Source organism: Thunnus albacares, chromosome 4 (genome assembly GCF_914725855.1).
Source record: "Thunnus albacares chromosome 4, fThuAlb1.1, whole genome shotgun sequence".
In the NCBI taxonomy this organism is placed as follows: Eukaryota; Metazoa; Chordata; class Actinopteri; order Scombriformes; family Scombridae; genus Thunnus; species Thunnus albacares.
The window spans coordinates 5495808-5519643 of NC_058109.1; the positions used below are offsets into that span (position 1 = coordinate 5495808).

Below are 23836 nucleotides of genomic sequence, written 5' to 3' on the forward strand. Positions count from 1 at the left end.
CCTCCCCCACTCTTTTTCCACTCTCTATGCCTCTCACTCGTTCTATAACTCTATCATCTTCTCTTTTTTTTCCTCCATCCTGTATTTCCTTCCTTCTTCACTCGTGCTAAAGCAGCTTATGAAGACGAGTCTCCGAGTCCTCGCTGTCAGCTCGTTTAGCAAGCCATTAATCCACACCACCTCTCTGTGTGTGTGCGCGTGTGCGTACAAGTACTCTAAAATTCAAAGGAAAGCTGATTTTGAAATGCCTGTCATTTTGCAGTATGCATTAATACACACAAACACACACCAGATACACAACTACAGTAGGTTGTGTGTGTGTTAAAGGCATAGAGAACAAAGAGAAAGCAATACAGAGGAGGAGAGCGAGTACAGGTTCAGTACCACAGTTAAATAGCTTTAATTGCAGCGAATAATAAGAACAGGGTCTTAATGAAAAAGGTTTATTAATGACACATCTAAGGAGATTAACTGAGGAAGAGAAAGTGACAGGGTGAGACTTAAAGAAAGAGGAAGTCGGTGTAAATGTGTGTCTGTGTGTAAGAAAGAGAAAAAGATGCAGAATGAAAAAAAACAACAAAAAAACGGCAGATCACAAAACACATCCATGTGTGATTGTCATATTCAGTCAGAGTAGTCCTGGATGAGATGGGTAGTAAGTGTAGGTACATTTAATGTGTTTCTGCTCACCAGCCTAAAAGGTATTCAATCCAAAGATTAAATCCAAAGTGACAAATTATGGATACTCTTTAAGTATACACCAAGTCATATCCACAGTGGTTACCCTGATCTGGTCTTATCCATATCTGGTTGTCCTGATTGGCCCTTTGTTAAATCTGAAAGTAGGTCAACCAAGAACTCCCATAGGACAAATAATTGGCACCAAAACTGTATGTACCCATACTGTATGTAGCTGGAGTGTCTGAGAATTTTTGAAAATTTCATACTAAACACAGCCTCTCTGTATTTTTATAACCCATGGACCCCATCCAAACCAGCAGAAGAGTAATCTGGCCTATAGCGTTCCGATCTGGAGAAACCAAACAAGTTCATGCCACAACAGAGACCAAACAGTGGACACACATGGACATGCCAACAAACACAGATTTAAGGACCAGTATAAACATCTTCGACTGATATGACAGATGGTTTGGGAGAGGTGCAAGATGAGAAACCTCTCCTGAACAGAGCAGGAGAGTTGAAACACCATTTGTCTTTTTATAATGCCCACAACCCCTACCAGAGGGTGTGATTGAGAACAAGGACTCTCTATCTTCATTTAACTCTGTGTGGATCCACCCTATTTGTGGGTGTGGTTACCTCACAGGAACAATACCTGCAACAAATCTTAAAACTGAAGGAGCCCTTCAGATGAAACATCTTCAATCAAAACTCTCATCTTGTATTTTGGATTAAATTTTTTCCAGACATTGTACCACCTAGATGATTGATGTGAACCTTCACAGACAAAAGGTTGCGCAAGACTTTACAGCCAGTGGACATGCAGACAGGTGTTTGATGTTTGGCTGAGAAGCATTGCACTGCATCACAAAAAAGGGGCTGTGTTGACGTGATGAAATAAGAAGATGAAATAAAAAACCAGGAAGGCCCGATTTTAGAAATAAAGCATACTGGTTTCACTGAATGACTGAGGAGGTTGTATTTCTCAGTTTTCTCAGAAATCAAAGTATATTTTTCCCAGAAAATACATTTGCGAGTTGTCCATTCACTCTGTAGTGTGGGTAAAACTTTTAAAAAAAGCAACACACCAAAGCTAGTCTGCTAATATGAAAGGGTTTCCAGATAAAGATCGCATCAATACCTGATAACCACTGTGTTTTTTGCTTTTTTCTTTCCTTCACCACAACAATAAATACATGTGCCCTCCTGGGTTTTCCCATGCCTCTATATTCTGCTCAAGAATGCATGAACCAAAGAGCAACTTAACATTACTTTTGTTGTCAAGTGCAGTAAAGGCACCATGTCAACCATGTCTCTTCTGTCACCTTTGTACTGTTAGACAATACTGTAAACATGGTTAAGATTGGATTAGATTTTATGTAACTGATGTGTCCTGTCCATTCTTGTCAGCTATGTCACAATTACATTTATCCTCAACATTTTGGGGTTTTCAAATAAACTTCCAGTACTCTTTTATCGATTGTTTATCTTCTGTGTAGTTTGGAATATTGGAAATAATACTTGAGCTATTAGATGGAGGACATACATATTCTAAACTTGTGGTTCAAGAGTACATACACTATAACTATAAGGACACAGGTTCAGTTTTCAGTTAAAAGAGAGTGGCCTTGAGGCCCTCGCTCATTCAGTCACTACAAGTTCTACCAGAAAGAGAATAATAACAATAAAACATATTTAAAGACAGTACATCTATTTATTTATGATTCTTGGATGATTGAAAGGCAGTCAGAGAGGTTTATACATCTATTTATTTATACATAATGACATTTTAAAAAATATAGACATCTGCAGCTTTACCACCAAAACAATGTATGTTTTTCTGAAAAATTTCTATTAAGACAATGAACATGAAAACCTGTAACAGAAACAAGTAATATATGAAGGTCTCTTTCTTTAAGAGCCAAAAGATAAGTGTTTTGAGAATGAAGGTTAACTGCAAAACAATGATATACAGTGTATACAGTAATTTGTCAATCATCCATTGCAAGTTGGTCTTGATGGAAAGTGAAATGCAGCAAGGGTCATTCTTTCCCTGTTAAGAGATGCTGTCAAGTCTTTCTACATTCTCATCAGCGATTTCCATCATGCCAAGCGCCTTAATGTTGTCGCTTTTGTTTTGTTTTTTTAACAACCTATCGTGTATTTGAGGCCCTGGCTGTGTTGGACCGCCGTCTATCGATTTAGAGAAGTAATTTCACCATCACGGGAGAGCAAATCAATGGGAAGTCGAGTTATCAAATCACATGGTTTTCTGGGTTTTATTTTTCTCCTCTCTGTCTGCCTCTCTCACTCTCTTTGTATGTCTTTGTTTCTCTCCTGTCTTCTGTCTTTCCCTTTCTCCTTTTTTTTGTCATATCTGTCTTTTCATCCTTCCACACACCACCATTTTTCCTCTGTAAGTTTATCTCTAATTCCTTCATCTACTCTCTTCCTGGATTTCTGCTCCTTCTTCCTCTGTCTCTTGACCTCTGCCCCTGCCTTCCTCCTCTTTATATTATCTGTGGTTCTGAAGTCATCACCAGACATTCTGCCAAAGCAAACCATTCACTACAATCTTGTCTATCCACCAGAGCCAGAATGGTAGCTGAAATAGTCTTCCTCTCAGTTCTATTCTTAGAGAGTAAAATAAACTGAGGAGGACATGGCTCTCTCCATTTAAACCTTGTTTAGTTTAGAGCAGTATTAGTTTGAATTACACTATGTAACCATACACTGTAAAAAATATGGACGTGGTCACTGTGACGTCACCCATTGGTTTCTGAGGAGCACTTTTGAAGCTCAAAGTGGGCGGCCGTTGTCATCATGGCAGTGCCCGACTCCACCTAACTTCCGGCTAATCCAAAATGGACAAAGAGGTGGAACTGAGGCGGGCTGAATGAAGCCTGGTTGCTGAAACAAGCCACCTAGCAGCTAGCAACCTGTGACCCCACCCTAACTTTACGGCTTCATAGAATTTAAATGGGAGAGATATAAAATTCACCCCCCGTACAGTTGTCATGAAAGGGGAAATTAGCTATAGAGACCAAAACCGTTTTTTGTACCAGGCTGTAAACATGTTTATTTCTGCCATAAAGTTGGGAATTTTAACATGGGGGTCATTGGGGATTGACTCGCATTTCAAGCCAGCCTCAAGTGGCCATTCAAGGAACTGCAGTTTTTGGCACTGCCGCATCAGCTTCATTTTTCAGCCCCGGAGGTTGCTGCTTGTATGTAACACAATTTTTGTTCCTGGGTAGTAATTGTTATTTCCTAATTGTTTATGCCTAAAAAGTAAAGAAAATGGCTATTATTCCCTTTAAACTTGGCTTTTGTGACCTGGACAATGATATATGAAATTTACCTATTTCAAATGGAAAAATTGGCAAATTTTCATTCACATAAAGTCATTAAAACAACATATGAATCAAAATTATCATGTATTTATACTTAAGTTATACGAAAGTGACCACAAAACACTTAGAAGAGAGTAGTTTTTCAGGATTAAAGATTATATTGTAAATAACTTACATGAATCAGCCCCCAAATATAGTCTCCCATCATGATATCTGGTGATTTATATGTTGTTTTTTCGACTTTATGTGAATGAAAATGTGCAAATTTACCCATTTTCCCATTGGAAATAGGTACATTTCAAAATATCACTGTCCTGGTCACAAAAGCAAAGTTTGAAGGGAATAATAGCCATTTTCTATATGTACTTTTTAGGCATAAGCACTTAAGAAATAACACTTACTACCCAGGAACAAAAAACAATTGTTACACAGTGTTATTAAAGCAGAAGCATGCAGTGTAGTGGAGAAAATTTGAACTGCTGGAAGCAGAAGAAAGGGTTATATTGTACATATGCTGCTTTCCAGAGCTGTCAGAAAGTTAGGACATTTCTATATCCCATGATGAGAGATGCAGCTGAATGTCCAGACATGCAGGACAGAATTCAGAGTGGGAAACTATAAGCAAGACCTCTGAGCTGTACTGCTGCTGAGGTGCAGCTCCACTTCAACAAGGTTGCACTGTCAAATAAATACAGGATTACTGTTGACATGTCTAAAATTGTCAGAATACCCTGAGATTTTTGGTCTTCAGACAGACACATCGGCCAACCTCATGTTTCTGTAAGATTGTCCAGAGATGCTGACATTTCATAAAAAAATCAGTGCAAGAAACATTTAAATTGTGCCACATTAGGGGACATAGCATTATCTTGTGCATGGGGAACAATTGCATACATTGGACTTAGGAAAACACATGAATGACCATTTTCTTCCCTTGTTCATAAACTCTTTACTAATAGAAAGCAACAAAAATAGTTATAACTTGGATATTTTTGACTTCTAACCATGCAGTGCAGCATCTGTACTGATCCATAATGAAAGTCCTTCAATTTTTTTCATGTGCTTGCTAGGAAAAATGCTGCATAACACAATCTTCGTCACTATGTCTCAGAGGGGCTACCATGATGTGAGCTTTAACTCATATCTATTAAGCATCAGAATGTCATCTTTAGTTTCTTAATATCCCCATTGTTAAGCAGGAAAGCATTTACCAGCCCTTTGTGTTTCTAGAAAGTCCATCATTAAAATGTCAAGATGCTGTCACATGGAGAGCCACAATGGATGCCTACTGCCATTTAATTTTGCTATAATCTCCATTGTTACGTACTAAACTGTCTCTTTCTGTATCTCTTTCGAGGAAGCACTACAATAAGTGGTGGCGAGGCCAATTTATTTTTTATCTTGGTCCTTTAAAATATTTCTTTCTGGACAGCAGTTTTTTACCATCTCTACTTCTGAGACATTATTGTCTGGTACTTCACAAAACGATACTTTTTAATAGAAATACATTCCATTCTCTATTTAGTTTGAGTGTTTAAGTGGGAAGAAAATGGTATGTTTAATGGTGTGTTAAGACCAAACGTGAAGTCAATGCAAAAACACGAATAGACGTAAATTTGAGTCTCCGCGAGTTGAAAGTGTTTCAACTTCGACTTTATGAATGTATTTCATGAACATACAGAGAAGTGGGGGGAAAAGAAGAGAGACTGGAGGGAAATAACAGAAAGAACTGGAGTTACTGGTGAGTTCTGAGTTCAGTCAGAAGCTGAACTGAACACAAACATGCAGAAACTCTCCCTCAGACACGGTCGGTGCCTTCCGTTGCTAGCTAGCTTACAGCTAATGTACGGTAATGTATTTTGGCTGTTTGGGATGAATAAATGATTTAGTCACATGAGTTTGACCATGGGATCATTCGTGTTTATTTGCCTCAAATAGCCAGAATACATTACTGTACATTAGCCATAAGCTAGCAAGCAATGGCAGGCACCAACTGTGCATGTTTGAGCACAGGAACTCCGGTTCTCTCTATTATAACCCTCCAGTCTCTCTATTTTTTCCCCTCTCCTCTCTATACATTCATGAAGTACATTCAAGTATAATTCCCCTCCAGTCAGCAGTCAACACGGACAAAGAGTGGAGGTCAGCACCTCTGCAGCTCACTACTGCAGACTAATTTATGAGACTGATGAGCGAGAGTGAAAATAAATCCATTTTTTAATCCCAAAAGTTTAAAAAAATAAATTCTGAGCTTTCCTCCCACCAGTAAATGGCTCCGGATTAAAGCAGAATCCAGTGTGACTCCGGGTGTTTATTCCTCCGGAAGCTCTGACTCTGCTCCCAGCGATTTCCTCCAGAGCTCCCGCGTGCTCAGCAGCTGTCTGACGGCTCTGTCGCTCCGCTCAAGATGAAAAATTTCAACTTGCATGAATACACAAATGACATATTTGTGTCATTTGTGTCGTGTAATTTCCGCCGTTTATGTCCCCCGGTGCAAATTCATGTCTATTCGCGTCTTTGCATTGACTTGTGCCACATGAAAAATTTGCTTTGCGTTTGGTGTGAACACTCTATAACGCAAGGCGGAAATTTGCTTCACGTTCGGTCTGAACACACCATAAATACTTGTGATGTCTCATAGTTCAAAGAGAAAGGAGCTGATCTATAAAATATCCTTGTAAATTAGGCAGCTGAATTAAATCATGGCATTTCCACCTGTCAGTCTTTCCCAAAAGGGTCATCATGAGATATGTGAAATCAATTAATCTTTTTTGTGGTTCAGTTTCCTCAAATCTCCCCTGCAAATTAGGCAAATGAGTCATGATAAGTCTTCCTGTCTCTCATTCCCAGAAGTGGCACAAAGTACCATCTTGACATCCAATAGATCCATTTATTTTCCATCTGAAGCCAGAGGCAGCGTGGCCCTAGATTCCTGATGTCTCTGCTGTAAATTAGGCAGCTGAACCATGATATGTCTTCATGTCAGACGTTCCCAAAAGGGCCATGATGAGTTCTGGAAGATCTATTCATTTGTTATCATCAATAGACAAAATGGTTGTCACTTTTCATGAATGGCAGGATTGTTTCCCAACATTGCCATTCTAAGTTACGCAACTTCTGTGTTTTTCAGAAGGGTCATCATGAGATCCGCGAACTCCGTCAGTTTCATTTCACCAGTTGGCCTGACCACGGCGTTCCCTGCTATGCCACCGGACTGCTGGGCTTCATACGACAGGTCAAGTTCCTCAACCCGCCCGATGCTGGGCCTATAGTGGCACACTGCAGGTAAGAACACAGAGCACACACATAAAATACACCAAGGTTTTGTACTGAAGATAAACTTAATCCTCTGATGCTGTTGGGCAGTGTCTGCATAGACTGGACAAGGACAAACAAAAACAGCCACTCACTCAGCTCGTGGCTCTCGCCTTTCACCAGCATGGCAGACAGCAAATTATTTTATAGAGCTGGAATAACATGGATCACAAAAATAAGCACAAAGTGTTATTTTTGTTTGTGTGTTTGAAAAAGGGCCACTTCCACTTGTGAATGTACTTCATATTTGATATTTATTTGAAAGCATGTTATTGACTGAAAGGTTTTAAGACTCACACACACACACACACACACACACGTTGTCCTTGGTCACTTTTGGGGACATTACATAGACTTACATTCATTTCCTTGAGACTTTAACCCTAACCATAACCACTAGTTGCCTAACCCTAACCCTTTCCCCTAACCTTAACCACTGACCCAAAAACCAGCGTTTTACTAACACAACACCAACACACAGACAGACACACACTCGGTACTTATACATAACCTCCAAATCTGTCCTTCACAGGTATTGTACAACAAAAATGTAGATTGTTGGAAAATACTTGAAACATATGAGCTGAGCTTCAAGGCCTATTTCTGTTTGATCAACTGTCTTCACCAGAGTAACAACAGAATATGTCTTCTGTTAAAATGTCTAATTCAACCAATGTTAAATGTACCAAGGACCTTTGGGCAGCAGTAAGTTGTGGCAGAATGCCATGGTGGATGAACAAAGCGTGTTGACTTGGACATAGGAAACCATTTCCTGTTTCCTACTGACAGTCAACATTGTCATCTTGATCTTGATCATTTCCTAACCATGACCAAGTAGCTGTTGTGGCTAAACTTGACCTCTTCAAATCTTATCCAAGCAGTTTTCGTACCTTAACTAAGCCTTAACAATGGCGGGAGCAGCTAATAATGTAACATTATGGAACATCTGATAAATTATTTGTTGGTACTTCAGATCAGTAAACTCTTAACTTGGAATGTAGTGACAAACAAATTTTGTTGTTTGGTTTGGAGGACTTGGTAGTTAGATTAGTAAGCAAGTATCTTACTCTGATTTCCTGCAGAAAATGGCGAAAAAGAATAAAAGAAAATTGAGAAAAGACAAAAAAAAACATATGAAAGGAAATAAGATCAATGGTCAGAATCATGGATGAGAACAAGGAAAAAATAGCAACATCAATTTGCTTTCTAGTCTCAGACAATGACAATAACCACAAACAAATTATTATATTAGTGGATTCACATTTGCTGAGTACATTTTGTCTTTTTAAATCTAAAATGAATCAGATGACACATTCATCTTTGTTACTCAGTATCGAATGAGCCCACAATTAGCTGGAACATTTAACTGATAACAACCTGTAAATGTCCCTTTTTACTGTCAGCCTTTCCTCCTCTACAGCCCTTTTTTCTTCTTTTTCCTGTTCTCTGTTCCCTCTTTCCCTCTCAGATAACACAGTATCACGGATTATCAGCACTAATATGATCACACACACACACACCAATCTCCCTTGTCTGTAAATTAGATCGATGGTGTTAACCTTTAAAAAGTAGGCAACAGAAAAAAAGAAATTTACCTCCCACCCTACTTTCATTACACTACCACCATCATCTACTAGGAAGAGAGAAAGAAAAAAAATAAGTGACAGTTTTAAGATCCCCATGGTGACAGTATATTTAACCTCCATGTTCTGTTCTTTATGGGATGTACAGTTCAACTCTGGTGCCAGGTTGTCAGCAGGCATAAGCATAAAAAGGTCAGCACTTGGTCAGCCAAGGTTTGGAGTAGATTCCTCATATTGGCATGAGCATTTAAAATTAATGTATTCCATTTTGTGGTCTACTTTAATACAACACATAGCTTTGAATGGGAGGCCAGAGAGGGAATTAAATCCCTAAGCCAGCGATGGTTCACAAATGCTCCATTTACTTGCATCGTTAGTTGAATCATTTTTAAAGGGGTCCAGGTTTATTTTGTTTTTTTGCTGATTAACCATAAATTGAACATGAATTTTATTGCTGCCTGTAATTACTGACTACTACTGATCTGCCAACTCTGCGGTTATGGTCTGGTTAAGTTTAGGCAACTAAAATAACTTTTCTTAAGGCAGTAGTGCATTGGAAATTGGACAGTCCAAATTTTGAGAAAAATTGGAAAACATGCAAACATTTGGAATAAATCTAAGCCAAAAAAGGTTTTAAGATGTATATCAAATACTCTACTCTGAATAATAATTTGTGTCTGATATGGTTTTCCTCATTGAAAACTCCCAGAATCTATAAATGTCTAATTTCTTTTAATTTCGAAAGTTTAACGACTAGACACAAGATGTCTCCGACTTCATTGTAAAGTCTATTCTCAGTCTATGTGTGCTGGAGGCTTCAAGTTTCCACATCACACTTGTGCAAGTTGCATATTGGACCAGGATTGGTGTTCAAACCGTTTGTGATGTTGCAAATCCTCCTCGTAGATCCACCTCTCAAAATTGGATTCTCAATGAGCGCAGAGAAACTTTCTACTTTCACCAGATGATTGTGAAAAAAAAAGAAAGACATATTTTTGAGTGGAGGGGGTTTTTGACAAAAACGTACTTACTTGACAGTTCTTATTTACGCCTTTAAAGCAAAGGATTCAAGAGCTGCTCCTGAAGCTTGTCCGTCATGGACAATTCATAAAATACGCACAGTCATGGGCTCCGATTGCTCTGACAGGACAGGCAGAGACAGATACACACCCGGGGACAAAGGAAGAAGATTTAGAAGCATTTAGATGAAAAAGAAGTACACACACAGACAGAGAGTGGGTGAAAACAGCAGACAGACAAACGAGTTGAGCAGACATGTAAACAGACAGCTATAGTAAAAGTATGTGGACAGACAGGCAGGAAGTTATGGCAGTCACTTCCAATTTCCAGGGGCACTCTGACGCTATTGGCCTGTGTCATGAGGTTTTCAAACACACACGTATGCATGTGCACACACGCACACACACACACACAGAGAGAGGCACAGCAGTATTCTGGTCTCAACATTAATCACAGAGGTTGACAGGTAATCTGCCGAGGCGCTCCCTCCTTTTCTCCCTCTTTTTTTTCCTTTCTATCTTTCCTTCTTTCCCCTGCTCCTATCGCTCTCTCTTTTCTCTCCTTCTGTTTCATCTCTCACTCTGCCTGTTTCTCTCTCTCTCTCTCTCTCTCTGGCTGTCTCTGGGAACTGTCAGGAGAATTGCAAAGTGAAAGATCGCCCCCCCCCCACACCCACCCACCCTTCCAATCCCTCAATCCATGCCTCCTTTCCTCCCTTGATCTCTCCCCTGTGACGACCACTTCTATCACTCCCAATCACTAACCTGTTTCCACCATTCCTTCTTTACTCCCTCCTTTTTCTCTCTCCCTGGCTCATTCAATTCATCCATCCATCTGTTCATCTGTCCCTTCATCCGTCTCTTCCCTCCAGGCATTACTGTTCAGGATGTGTTGCCTTAACACTTGACATGGGGTATTAATGTCTCTACATGTTTATATGTGTGTGTATGAGAGAGACAGAGAGAGAACTCCACCTTCATATAACACTCCATGTATATTTAGGCATCACTTTGTCCATCATTTTCTGTCACTGAGCTCTCAAAGTTTCACAGTGTTTCCTGAACATACTACATAAACGGCAAAAAGTGGCACTTATCAACAGCTATCAGTATCACCTATCAGCATGACCTTAAATAAAATAGTATTGTTTATTCTTATGTATCTTAAATTTGCCAGACAACAAGCTATCTCGGTCATGTGAATAATCACAGTTCTCTCTGAGTAGCTACAGTAATGTTATTATGTCAATACTGAAAGATTAATGGATGAATGGTTGACATGACAGCAGATCACTCCCTGTTTTCAACAAACAGTCAACATTAACATGATTAATGATAAAACATGAGCGTGTGTGTGAAAATAGCTAGTGTGAAAATGTGACACAGTATTATTATCTGACCAGATATGGTGGATATGCTGTTTTGTGTGTTTGTTTGTTTTAAAATATTACTAATATGTATTATTATTTCCCAGTAATTTGTAATTTTGGTTTTGGTAGAAGTGCTGTTGTTAGAGTAGAGGTTTATGCTCACAAGGAATAAATACAAAAAAGTAAGACATAGGCCTTGCTAAGTAAGTAATTTGTAAAATGTTTATCTATTAATGATATTTATTCAATAGAAAGTCAATATTGCGGTTGTTTATGTATCTCTGCAGTGCCGGCGCAGGGAGGACGGGCTGTTTCATCGCGGTGGACATCATGTTGGACATGGCGGAGAACGAAGGCGTGGTGGACATTTTCAACTGCATCCGAGAGCTGAGATCACAACGAGTCAACATGGTTCAGACAGAGGTAAGTGTAAAGACACACGATACGCCCACACGCGATGTACAGACACATCACACGGGGTTTAAATTCCTACCCACACACGTCAGTGACTCCACCTGGTCCTGACAGAGGTGGGCGTGCATATGCATAGATGCACACTAAAGACACGTACATTCTTTAGTTGGACGACAATACTTGCAAAATTGTAGTCCTGCATTTTTAAAACTTTCCAGTGAAGTGTTGGGATGTTCAGTTTCATTCTTGTCTATGTGTCTGTGAGAAATATGATAAGCAGGAGCATAGAAAGAGACACAGAGTATCTCAGTGCTGCAGTCTTACCATATTTCCTCAAATAAAAGATCGATTAAAAGTCGGGTCCACTCTAACCCCCTAACCCTAACCCTAACGGCCGAGTGCATGGTTGATACAAACAAATAAAAGGCTGGCCCCAAAAACAGGCCGGGGGGGGGGGGGGGGGGGGGGGAGGGGGGGGGGGCAAGGGTGCCTGTCATATAACGTGCATGTCAGTTAAGCATAAATAGTAGTTACCTGGATTTAACTCCAGTTGCCCTCTAAGTGACTGTACAGAGAGAGGAAGGGGGACAGAGGAGGTGCGATATTTAAATACGGGGATAACAGCGCATATTTTATAATAATGAAGGCAATGACACAACATGAGCATGGGTATCCAGGGTAACTTGGCATCCATCCATGAGCATGCTACCTGCATGCTACAGATAAGTGGTGCATTGCCAAAATGTTCCAGGTGGAACTCAAGCTCTTGAATTATTCTTCCGCACATCAAAGTTAATAGTAGTTACCTGGATGTAACTCCAGTTATACAAGTACATGCACGGCAGGCAATACAAAAATTTTACAGCAAACAGAAGCAGATCAGAAAACAAGGAGGTTTGTTACTAAAATATAAGCAAATATACTTATCAAACAGAAGGAATTAAAAATAAAAGCCTCTCTTTAATATTAACCTGCTTCCAATAAAGCTTGTTACCTTCTGCAGTTGAGGTAAACTATTTGAGGAAACACAGTACATCATCCATCCCAATCACTCTATCAATATTAAATATTTGCTGAATAATAGATGACACTAGTACAAACACACACATACAGCGCACACACTCTGTAAATCAGACACACGCTCATACACACATTCGAACTCGCTCGGTGTGTGTATGTAGCAGCTCTCAGCTTGTGGTAAGGAACATGGTGTGAGATGCTGACACACAAACACACACACACACACACACACACTCACTGTAAGTTTGTACTTTTGCATTACTTTTGAAGTTTTGCCAAAACTTACTTCCAGCTGAGTTGGATATAACTTTCTTCGGGGCCAAAATGATTTTATTCTAACCCAACCAGAGTAAACTCATTAGATTAATTTCCCTAATTGGGATAAATAGCACTTATTCGATGATGATTAAGTTACTGGTTTATCGAGCCGCTGGATTTCCTCAAGTTTATTGTACAATATCTCTTAAACACGGAGAACCTGTTTCCTTAAAAGTTGTCTTTTTGTCAGTCGAGGACTTTGGTTACTCACTATTCTTTACATGGTTCCGTAATGTGTTCTAATTTCGCGTTATCAACCGTTATTAAAGAGCTGGCATCTCCACATGTGGGTGTTTCATTTTGGAACAGAAGTATTCATTTCTACTTTAAGCTACCTTTAAGCCGACCTAATCCATTCGGCTTCTGCATTCCATTTGTATTACTGATTAAAACCTTGCGTATCTGAAAAAGTCAACTTCACTGGGAATAAAGAAAAAAAAAAAAAAAACAGCCTCATTTGCAGACTGACAGCTCAAGCTCTGAAATTGACTTTTGAATGGGTTTTTAGAAGTGCTAGGTTGAGAAAAGTTACCCAGGGCATCATTTTGAGTGTTTTTCATGACAGCAGTGGTATGAACGCTAGTTGTGTGTGTGTGTGCGCTCGTTTGTGTGTGTTTTTTATTCCTCTTGAAACCAAGCTAAATGTATCCTGCCCTGCCTTTTGAATATGTGTGGGAGCAATTTGTGTCAGTGTTGAGGCCGCTTGACGCTATTATAATCCGGCTCTGAACAACACAAAGCAATTAATCTTTTAAAAGGCGCAGGGGAAAGATGTGTGTGTGTGTGTGTGTTTGTGTGTGTGGGTCAGTGTCTGAATGACTGCTTGTCTGTTTATGCTGGTTGGCTTGTGTGTGCTTACAGTATGACCGTGTGTGCATACATGACTTTTACATACGTGTGTGTGTGTGTGTGTGTCACTAGAGTAGATAATGGCCAGGGGAGGTCATTTCAGCAATGCTTTTAAAACTCTCCTCTCCGCTCCAAGGGCAAAAATTAACATTCGTCAGAGAGAGAGAGAGAGAGAGAGAGAGAGAGAGAGAAAGAGACGGAGAGATAAAGTGAGAAGCAAATTGAAATGGCGAAAGACAGCAGACAAACACAAGTGTGAGAGAAAACAAGAGCGAGAAAGAAAAAGAAAAAAACGCAAGATAAAACCGGATGGATGGATGGAGTGAGAGAGAGAGAGAGAGAGAGAGACAGACAGGGGTGAATTAACATGCACAGTGGCAGCCGCTGTGTGTAGCTCATGGTGGCTGATGCTTTTAACAGCGAGCTCGTTGGTTGGAGCACAAAGAGCACACTTGATCCAAAGCACAGAAACACTGCAGGGCAAAGCACTACTCCCTTTTAATTCACTTTCAGGGCTGCTGAGAGAGCATGAGTACACAAATAATGAATTCACACGCACAAAGCAAACAAAAAAAAAAAAAACACGCTCACAGTGGAATGTTTGAGTTTGTCGGAGACTTGAAAAGGCAGGAGATGCAGCTTAGCGCAACCGCGTCCTCTGTCCCGGAGGTGTCAACGCTTACAGCTCTACTGAGAAACCACAGTTGAGTCCGGGGGGTCACATGCAGGTTCAAGAATAAAAAAATCTATGTACACACAAAGGCCAGAGTTTTTTTTTCTCTTTTTTGACTTTCTTTCATCTGTTTTTGTTCATGTTGCAGGAGCAGTATGTGTTTGTTCATGATGCCATCTTGGAGGCATGTCTATGTGGGAACACAGCCATACCAGTGTGTGAGTTCAGAGCCATTTACTACAACATCAGCAGACTGGACCCACAGACCAACTCTAGCCAGATTAAAGACGAGTTCCAGGTAGACACACGCGCACACTCACACAAACTCTTGTTTTTGTGACTCTTGATTTGTGTGGACATTGACTGGAGACCCTACCCCTAACCTAAATATAATCCTAACCTTAAGTAAAAACAGGTTTTAAGATTAAAACAACTGATTGGGGGCCACCTTTTTTGTCCCCAGGTGAGTAAACTTAAAGTAGACTTAATAAACTCTTTTCCTGTCTATCAGACTCTGAACATAGTGACCCCTAGAGTCCGTCCAGAAGACTGCAGCGTGGGTTTGCTACCCAGAAACCACGACAAGAACCGTAGTATGGACGTTCTATCAGCAGACCGATGCCTGCCTTTCCTCATATCTGTGGATGGAGAGAGCTCGAATTACATCAACGCTGCATTAATGGACGTAAGTGTATATTTTGGGATGTGAATGTGTGTGTTGACTTTTTTATAATGTACTTTTTTAATGCTGCAGAGACTTCCTTGATATCTTGCCGTTGTTCTCTTCACTTGTTTTATTTATCCTGTGCTCGCTGTTGTTATTTATTTGTGGTCCATCTCAACACTCCAGAGCCACAAACAGCCAGCGGCCTTCATTGTTACTCAGCATCCTTTGCCAAACACCATGGGCGACTTCTGGAGGCTGGTGTTTGATTACAACTGCTCTTCCATTGTAATGCTCAACGAGATGGATGCGGCGCAGGTACAAACACACAAACACACACATACATATGTATTCCCTGTTTTTGTCTAATTTTGTTTCAGAAAAAGGCCAGAAAACAGACAATCAGAAGCTGACACACCGACTGTAACATAACAGGGCCTGATCTATACATCCAGACACATTTTTCATGAATGTCAATAAGTATTGACAACCCCTTGGTATTGCATCCTGACAGCTGAGAAGTTTTTAGTTACAGTTCTGCACAATCAAGCCTCTGACCCAAAATGACTAAAAACAGAAAGAAGAAATAAACAGAGTGCTTGTTTGCATTTTTGTATTCCCTTGTATTTGTATTTATTGAATTCATGAACTTAAAATCTTCCCAAATCTAAAATGCAAAAGTTAATTGTTAATATACACTCTGCAGCTGTTTTTCTAAAGGTGGTTACAAATACTGTACCTTGCCAGTGACGGCCAAAGCATTGATTTAGAATTCTAAAGGGGATATAATACGCTTTTTGTGATTTTCTGTCATTTATACACTGTTACGCTGTCAGATGTCCATGTTAAAAACGGTCAAAGTTCCAAACCTTGAGGTGAATGTATGTAAAAACGTCCCCTGTAAAGTCAAGGTTTCAGCCTGCCCTGAATGCTTCCTTTGCAATGTTTTTTTTTTACCTTCCCAATGAACTGATGTCAGCTTGCCACACATATCCATTAATAGCCATATGTTCCATAATCTTGGACGCTGAGGATGTCCATTCTCATATTCTGTATCCACGTCAGGCTTGAACATATATGGATGTATTTGAGAAGTTGTCATTTTGAGTAAAGAATGAGAAAAAGAAGTGAAATCCTACTACTACTGTTTGTTTATAGAGCCTCTGGAACCGGCCAGTATAAATTAAATAAGGAGGTTTTTGAACTATAAATTATGCAAAGATATTCTAGTAGAGCCCCAGAATATAAATATAGACCTAGAAATGTGCATGATGTGTCCCCTTCAAAGTATTGTTTTTCCTCTGGATTACTATCAGTCACCAATCTTGTAATCAGCTATCCGTATAGCTCATTCTATCAAACTACCTTTGAGGAAGTTATATATGCAGGGAAAATGGCGAAAATTGTAGCAATGCATGTAATCATGTAATCAACACAGGCTTGATTTAGTTGTCTCATTTCCCCCCAGTGTTAATTGTAGAGTAGCTGTGGATCTCACGTCTGGCATCTTAAATGAATACAAACTGGTTAAAAATATCCTCAGCATTATTTCTCTTGTTTGTCTGGCAGTTTTGTGGATGAAAAATTTGCTGAAATTACAGTCTTATTTTCATTTGTGATGATTTTTTCAGAAAGCCAGCTCTATCTCATTTCAAGTATTACATTCCACATGCAGATAACTCTTTTATCAGGCCTCAGAGTGGACGTATAAAAGCTCGGAAATTGAATTCACATCCAGCCATGGAGCTGATGATGTTAATAATTGATTGGATGGATTCACACAAGGTTTTATGGTGTCATCTTTCCGCCTATTAATTACACCGTTATGCATTTTGAAAGAAAATCCAGTTTGAATGCACCTGGTTAACTTTATTGTTTCTCTCTTTGTCTTTCTCTTCTACGTTCCATCCTCCTCTTCCCCACTTTCTCCTTCTCTCTCTCCTTCTTTGTTCTCTATAGTTATGTATGCAGTACTGGCCGGAGAAGAGTTCGTGTTGCTATGGTCCCATTCAAGTCGAGTTCATCTCAGCAGACATCGATGAAGACATCATCAACCGCATCTTCAGGATCTGCAACATGGCCAGGGTACTCACATCCTTAAAGCCTTCATGGTTTCATATCAGACTAGTTTGTTTTGTTTTGAAGGTTCAAAGTTTTAAAAAATAGTTCTTTTCATGTATAATGTACAGTATATGGATCCGGTGGAACCTTTCCTTGTGCTGTGAAGTGCTGTTGAGTGCAGGTATACGGCAATGGAGACCACCTTCAAATATAAAGCAACTCCCCCATAGATCACACTGAAACATTAGTTCATTATTGAGACAATATAATATTATATTATTGTTGACCTGAAGGTTGTCCTACAGCGAGCGAGATAAACATAGGTTTGTGTCCAAATGGTTGTATGTTCACAATATCAATGCTATTACGGGCCTGTGGATTAGTGTTACTGGGTGTAATGTTTTTCCACACAAAAAATGGATGTTGGAGCAGAACTTTAGGGACTTAAACTGATATTTTACCAGGCAGACTAAGGATCACTTGCCTGACAGTTAACAGAAATACAAAATGGTTTAGATGTTCAGATAAAAACTACCCAATATGCATTTCTTGACCTATATTCGACATATACCAAAAGAAAGTGGAACGATACACTCAGGAACACAATGTAACAACACAGAAAAGGAATTTTTTTCATTTTATGTGACCTTTACTTTCCCCTAAACATCTAGCAAAATGACACTGTAGCAAACCAACTACATTGCTAACAGGCTAACTGAGTCCTGGTTGAGCGAGTTCTCCATAGAGAAAATGGCAGTGTGGTAGCAGGTGGAGCATTAACAACAGATCATTTTTAAAACCTTCCTCTCCTTATTCTTCCTCTTTTCCACTTCCCTCCACATTTCTCTTCTCTTCTTTCTTCCTTTTCTTTTATCTGGCCACCTCTTGTTACTCCCTTCTCATCTCATTCTCCCACCCATCACTGACGGTACAACTCTGACAGCGCCCTATCGTCTGCATGCTCCTATAGTGCTTAGTGAACTCCCCACTACCCTACTCTCTATATTCAAACTCTCCTCTCTCTCTCTCTCTCTCTCTCTCTCTCTCTGCCGCTCTCCCTCTCACACACATCACCAGTCTAGCGTGAAATGGCTCATATCATCGCCACAACAGCACATCTCACACTGTGAGAGCAGCTCCAACCTAGCTGAGTCTGTACCACTAACCACTAAGCCATCAAATGAAGAGAGAGAGAGAGAAATGGTTTGAGAGAGAGAGAGGGAGAAAGGGAAATACACAAAAAAAGGAGAGGATAAAAAGAGAAATGAAGAATCCTGAAGGGAAGGAAAAGTAGAGAAAGAGAGAGTCAGAGGGGCGAAGAAAATGAAGAGGAGTGAGGCTAAGAAAAAAGTTAGAAACAGGAGTTGATTGCAAGGGAAGATAAAAAGGAGGAAATAGATAGAGAGAGAAAGAAGGGAAGAGGAGAAATAGAAAGACAGGAGAGAAAAAACCCAAAGCTGTATACATGTGTTTATATGTATGTTAGTATGTGACTGGTTGTGTGTGTGTAAATGTCAACGCGCATATGCATGTGAGGCAAACCTAGCAGTAAATCAGTCTGACAGTGATGGTGGTTTTTGGTGTTTTAGGTGGTGGATGCCAACTGCCTCGGGCCAGATGAGTGAAAACATTTTGTCTGCCATAAAATTGAATTAAACATTATAGGATGCCTTCTTTGTTGAGTCCAATCCCATCTCTTTTTGAAAAGAAAAAAAAAAAAACAAGAACTAATTGGAGCACAACAATCTGCTAACACATGAAAAAAATGTCTTATGTATCAGTTTGGTTTAAGTAAATCTCTGCAAAATGAGTAACAAATGAGACCAACACTGAGAAGACTAGCAGCTTCTTCCTATAAATAAAATAGTGTTTTAAATCCTCGTGCTGGTCTCAGAATTTTTGGTACTGGCAGAAGAAATTAGTCCAGTGACCTTTCCTTCCAACTACTGTCTAACCCTTTCACCATCTTCAGTAAAACCAAAAGGCAAACCTTCAGATTCAAGATGGTCACTATGTCAAGGCTTTCTGGATCTGCAAAATCATCCACTACAAACACTTTACAATGTAAAATGAAAAACTGTACTCTCATCCTGAAATTAGACCTACAAACACATTTATTTCTCAGGTTTCATGGAAAATTTGCTCTTCATTCTGAGAAACAAAAGCATTGGCAAGACCACTGTGAGATGATGTAGATATTTTGGAAGGTGTTTCAGTTGTTTACCCATTTTTACACTCCCCGTGGAATTTCTGCATGATGTTGACTGTGGTGATGACAGCTGTGGTGATAAAAATCCAAATCCTCTATCCTCTCTCTCCTCAGCCACAAGACGGTTATCGCCTGGTGCAACACTTCCAGTTCATCGGTTGGCCGGCCTACAGGGACACGCCTCTCTCTAAGCGCTCCATCCTCCAGTTGGTCAGGAGGCTGGCTAAGTGGCAGGAACAGTACGACGGAGGAGATGGGAGGACTGTTGTACACTGCCTGTAAGTTCAACACCATAATTTGAGAAAAAAAGTAGGGAAGAGGGTAAAAAAGACTGAAACAAAGGATGCTCACTGGGATGATAGATCAACAGGAAAATGTACAAATGTGCCCTTATTGTGTGTGTGTGTGTGTGAGGAAGAATGGGAGAAACTGGGAGGTGAAAGATGCTGAGATACAGTGATAAAATACACTTTCTCTAAAAGAACACACACACAGCTTTATAATGATATATACGAAATATGGTATGTCTAGACTTACCGTTCCTATGTGTTGGGTTCTTTTGTGCTTTATTTTCCCCCCACTGATGTGTCAGATATACAGATGGCATAAACTCAACATTCATCTCAGTTCAGTTATGTTTGAAGGTTGCTGATAAAGAAGCCAAACATATTCAGCACTTCAGTAAAAAAAGTGGAAAGGAACTATTCATAAATGCTATAAAAGAAGGTTCATATTCATTATAGTTTAATAGCATTGTAAACCCGGCACATATATAAAATATAAGTAATATAAATTGTGTCTGATCTCAGCCTACAACCCGAAAGTTGCATAGAGATTATCACATTAATTTTAAATATTTGGACCATACATCTCTATTGTTTTGTAAGGTCTTGGTTGATGCATCAAAGATTATATACATTATTATTTCAAGCTATAAATCATCTTTCAAGTTACAATATAAGTACAGGAAATGACTTCAGGCTCAGCCGGTAATACAGCTAAAATAATTTTCAGATTATGTTGATTTGGCTGAGCACTTATGATTTCATACACATTGTATTTTAGGACTGTTTGCTAGGCTGCATTGCTATTATTTCTAGACTGGATAACAAGACCGAAATGCAATATTTGCAGAATATTGATTTCCAGAAAGCACAGCAATACCACTAATGTGCTATATGGAAGTATACAGTATATATAGTAAACCAGAGGCACTACCAGAGTAAGTGTATCTATTAAACAAGGTGCAATAATAGTAATTACACACACATGCATGTGTGTATACATGACTGTGTGTTTGCACACAAGTGCACGAACACTGCTCAGCTCCATCCAGTTCCTATCTGAGCAGAACAAATGAAGCTGATAATGAGGGAGGGAAACAGAGGCTGTAAAATCTATAGAAGAGAGATTACAGGGAACTTCACTTGCAATGACACATACGCACACAAACACACACACACACACACATGCATACACACTCCAAACATTGCCCTAGGCACATCACTGATGCTCATCCAATCAGCATCCCCTGTCACAGCTCATTGGGCCAATCAGAATTGGCATTGATTTGTTTCTTCTAGCTGCTGTGAGGTTTTCTTTTCTTTTCAGTGTTTCCTATGTGTGAGAGAAAGAGTTTGTAATAATATGTTGTTACAGTTAAAACAAATTTGTTTCTAATTCAAAACTCAAGAATATCTTAATTCTCTGTTATTTCTAAATAAATAGTTTATATTTTTCAGATCTCTTCTAGGCAACATATTCGGAGATATAAAAGTCACTTTATGTTCATGATTTTAATACTTTTGTAAAATAATCCACTATTGTCAACTGGTGGCCTGTCACTTGTTCACTAATGTTTAAACATGTTTTCAGCTGCAAGACATAAATAGTTAATCACTAAAATAAACAACAGGAGACATTATCAATTCTACTGTAGCTAAAAATAAAACTAGTGGATCTTAACTCATCTATTGACTGTTACAAAATCAATAGTTTAATACCTGGTACTTTGTGGAAAAATAGATAATAACAGAGCATTAAATCCTGTCCTCTAACCTCCCAGCTCAAGTGAATCAGTCACTTTTGGCTATTGTACTTTTTTTAAATTAAAATGTACATTTATTCATTTGGCAGACACTTTTGTCCAAAGTGATGTACAAAGGAAATGTACAAAATGAGGTACAAACCATTTCAAATGTACAAAATGATTAAAAGTTTTCAATGATTTATGTTCTTTTATATAAATAACAATAAATAAAGACAAAAAAAGTAATTTCGAAATATAATTTAGTTTTTAATTGCTTTCCACTGTTATGATCCACCCTAGTAAATGTGAGTGACGGAGATGCAAGCTTCGTCTGCTTCTGGATAAAGACGGCTACACTGGCTAATCAGCCCAGCTTATTGATTTCACAGACTCAGTAATACCTGAGATAAGGAGAAACATGATGGTTCAATCAGTCGCTGGTGAAAATGGATTATTTTTCTGCTCTTCACTTATCCTGGAGGTTGGAGTCTGATGGGTCTTTAATGCTAAGCAAATGTCTCATTTTCAGCAAACCACACTGGGGAAACCTGTTCAAGTAGCAGCACATTAAACACATCAGTCTAGCTGTGCTGTATATATTTAAAAGGTATATACATGTGTAATTTAGATAGAAGAGAATAAGCAAAATACTGAGTTGTCTTGTTCCAGCAGATCCCTAATACAATCACAGAATGTAGCAGTTTGATTTCATTCATGTGTTTGTAGGTTTCAATCAGTTAGGAAGACATTGTACTCACCAAATTAGATCATTACTTTATTTGGGAATAAAACTCAATCTTGCACAAGAAAACTGGGTGTGCACAGTTACAGCATGTACAGTAGGATTGATCAAACTTAAAATTTTACTGTTCACATTGGTTTCTCCTCCTAGAAAGTTTGGCTAACCTGGAAGTTTGTTTAAAACCTGTATGAGCATCTGACTGCTCATGTATCTTGCCACATTCTTCTTCTTCTACAATGTTAATGTATCTTAACCAAGACAAACAATAACCAAACCTACGAAAATAAAATCCAAGTTGTGATAACATCCTTCAACCATTCATTTGCTTAATTGACACAGAAAAAAAGGTTCATGCTGTTGTCACAACATCCAGTTTTATGGAGGAACACAGTAATATAATTTGTAGCCACAACACCTTGTGCACATAGAGATTTTGATCATTTAATAAAAAAAAAAAAAAAAAAAAGAAATTTTTCACATTTTCATAAAGGGACATTTAGATCACTACCAACCATTTACCAAACACAAAGCACTGTTCTCTGCTACAATTTAGAACCACCACTAATCAACACAAATATTCTTTTAAATATAAACCATTTTCACAATAGAAACATGTAAGAGGCTAACAGTGCAAAGATGATTGTAGAGGAAGAAATGTTCTGGGGCTTCAGCTGCATGTTTGTGGCAGTTTATTTTACAATGGGCTGGTACTTGTTTTGATTTAAAGAGCTTACTGGTTGCCACTCAGATACCTGAGGTAAATAAACTACCAACCATATGTATTTCTATATAAATAGTGGAAGTTATTGAGTTGCCTTGACCCTCAGCACCACTTGAGTCTTGACCTGTATTGATTTTAATGGGTTTGCTGGTTGTTTTTCAGTCATTAGGTTTATAATATTAATGTGCTTTAGCCCTGAGGTGTACCTGACAGCACTGATGTAAAATGCATTTGCTCTCATTTTCTCTCTACCTAGAAATTATCTTTTGACACTTAACAAGCATCCCAAAAAACTGCTAACATGAAGTCAGGAAAGTAGTGCATAAGGAATACCTTTGCATTTTAAATTTAAATCTCATATGTTCACCAAACTCAGTGTAATGAAGACCCCAGGTGTTGTGCAAACATGCAATAAAACCGTGAAAATTGGCAGAGGTAATACTTTATTTTAAGGGATTTTGAGTGAAAAAGCTTGTCAACCATAGGTCTTGTGGCAAATGTTTTGAATAACAAATATTTTTAGTTAAAATCACTGGTTTAAACTTTTACCACATATGAAAGCATTAAATTATAGACCTTCAGCAAGAGCATCAAAGTCAACAAAAACTGACCACTTATCTGACACTATTTAAGTTGGATTGGAGAACCGCAGTGGTCTTGGTATTGCTAATGCTGAGTCGGTCGATAGTGGGTGATTTTGTGATGGCTGCCACTCCACCTCTCAGTAAAAGAATGTTTTATTCAGTCTGAATACTGGAGGAATTCAGCTGGAACCAGGAGAGATGGGAAAGTCTTTTCATGGTGGGTGGTCTGAC

The 23836-nt window shown here is 39.0% G+C and overlaps 1 protein-coding gene across 1 annotated transcript in view; it reads left to right on the top strand.

The window, feature by feature from the left end:
* The window catches only part of ptprt (protein tyrosine phosphatase receptor type T), a 280227-nt gene that overhangs the window by 248606 nt on the left and 7785 nt on the right, over window positions 1-23836 (top strand). Inside the window, exons 28-34 of the mRNA XM_044348580.1 lie at window positions 7165-7319; window positions 11609-11744; window positions 14744-14893; window positions 15107-15280; window positions 15446-15577; window positions 17219-17344; window positions 19644-19807. Of these exons, the coding sequence (XP_044204515.1) occupies window positions 7165-7319; window positions 11609-11744; window positions 14744-14893; window positions 15107-15280; window positions 15446-15577; window positions 17219-17344; window positions 19644-19807 (1037 nt within the window). The remainder of the gene's footprint in view (window positions 1-7164; window positions 7320-11608; window positions 11745-14743; window positions 14894-15106; window positions 15281-15445; window positions 15578-17218; window positions 17345-19643; window positions 19808-23836) is intronic.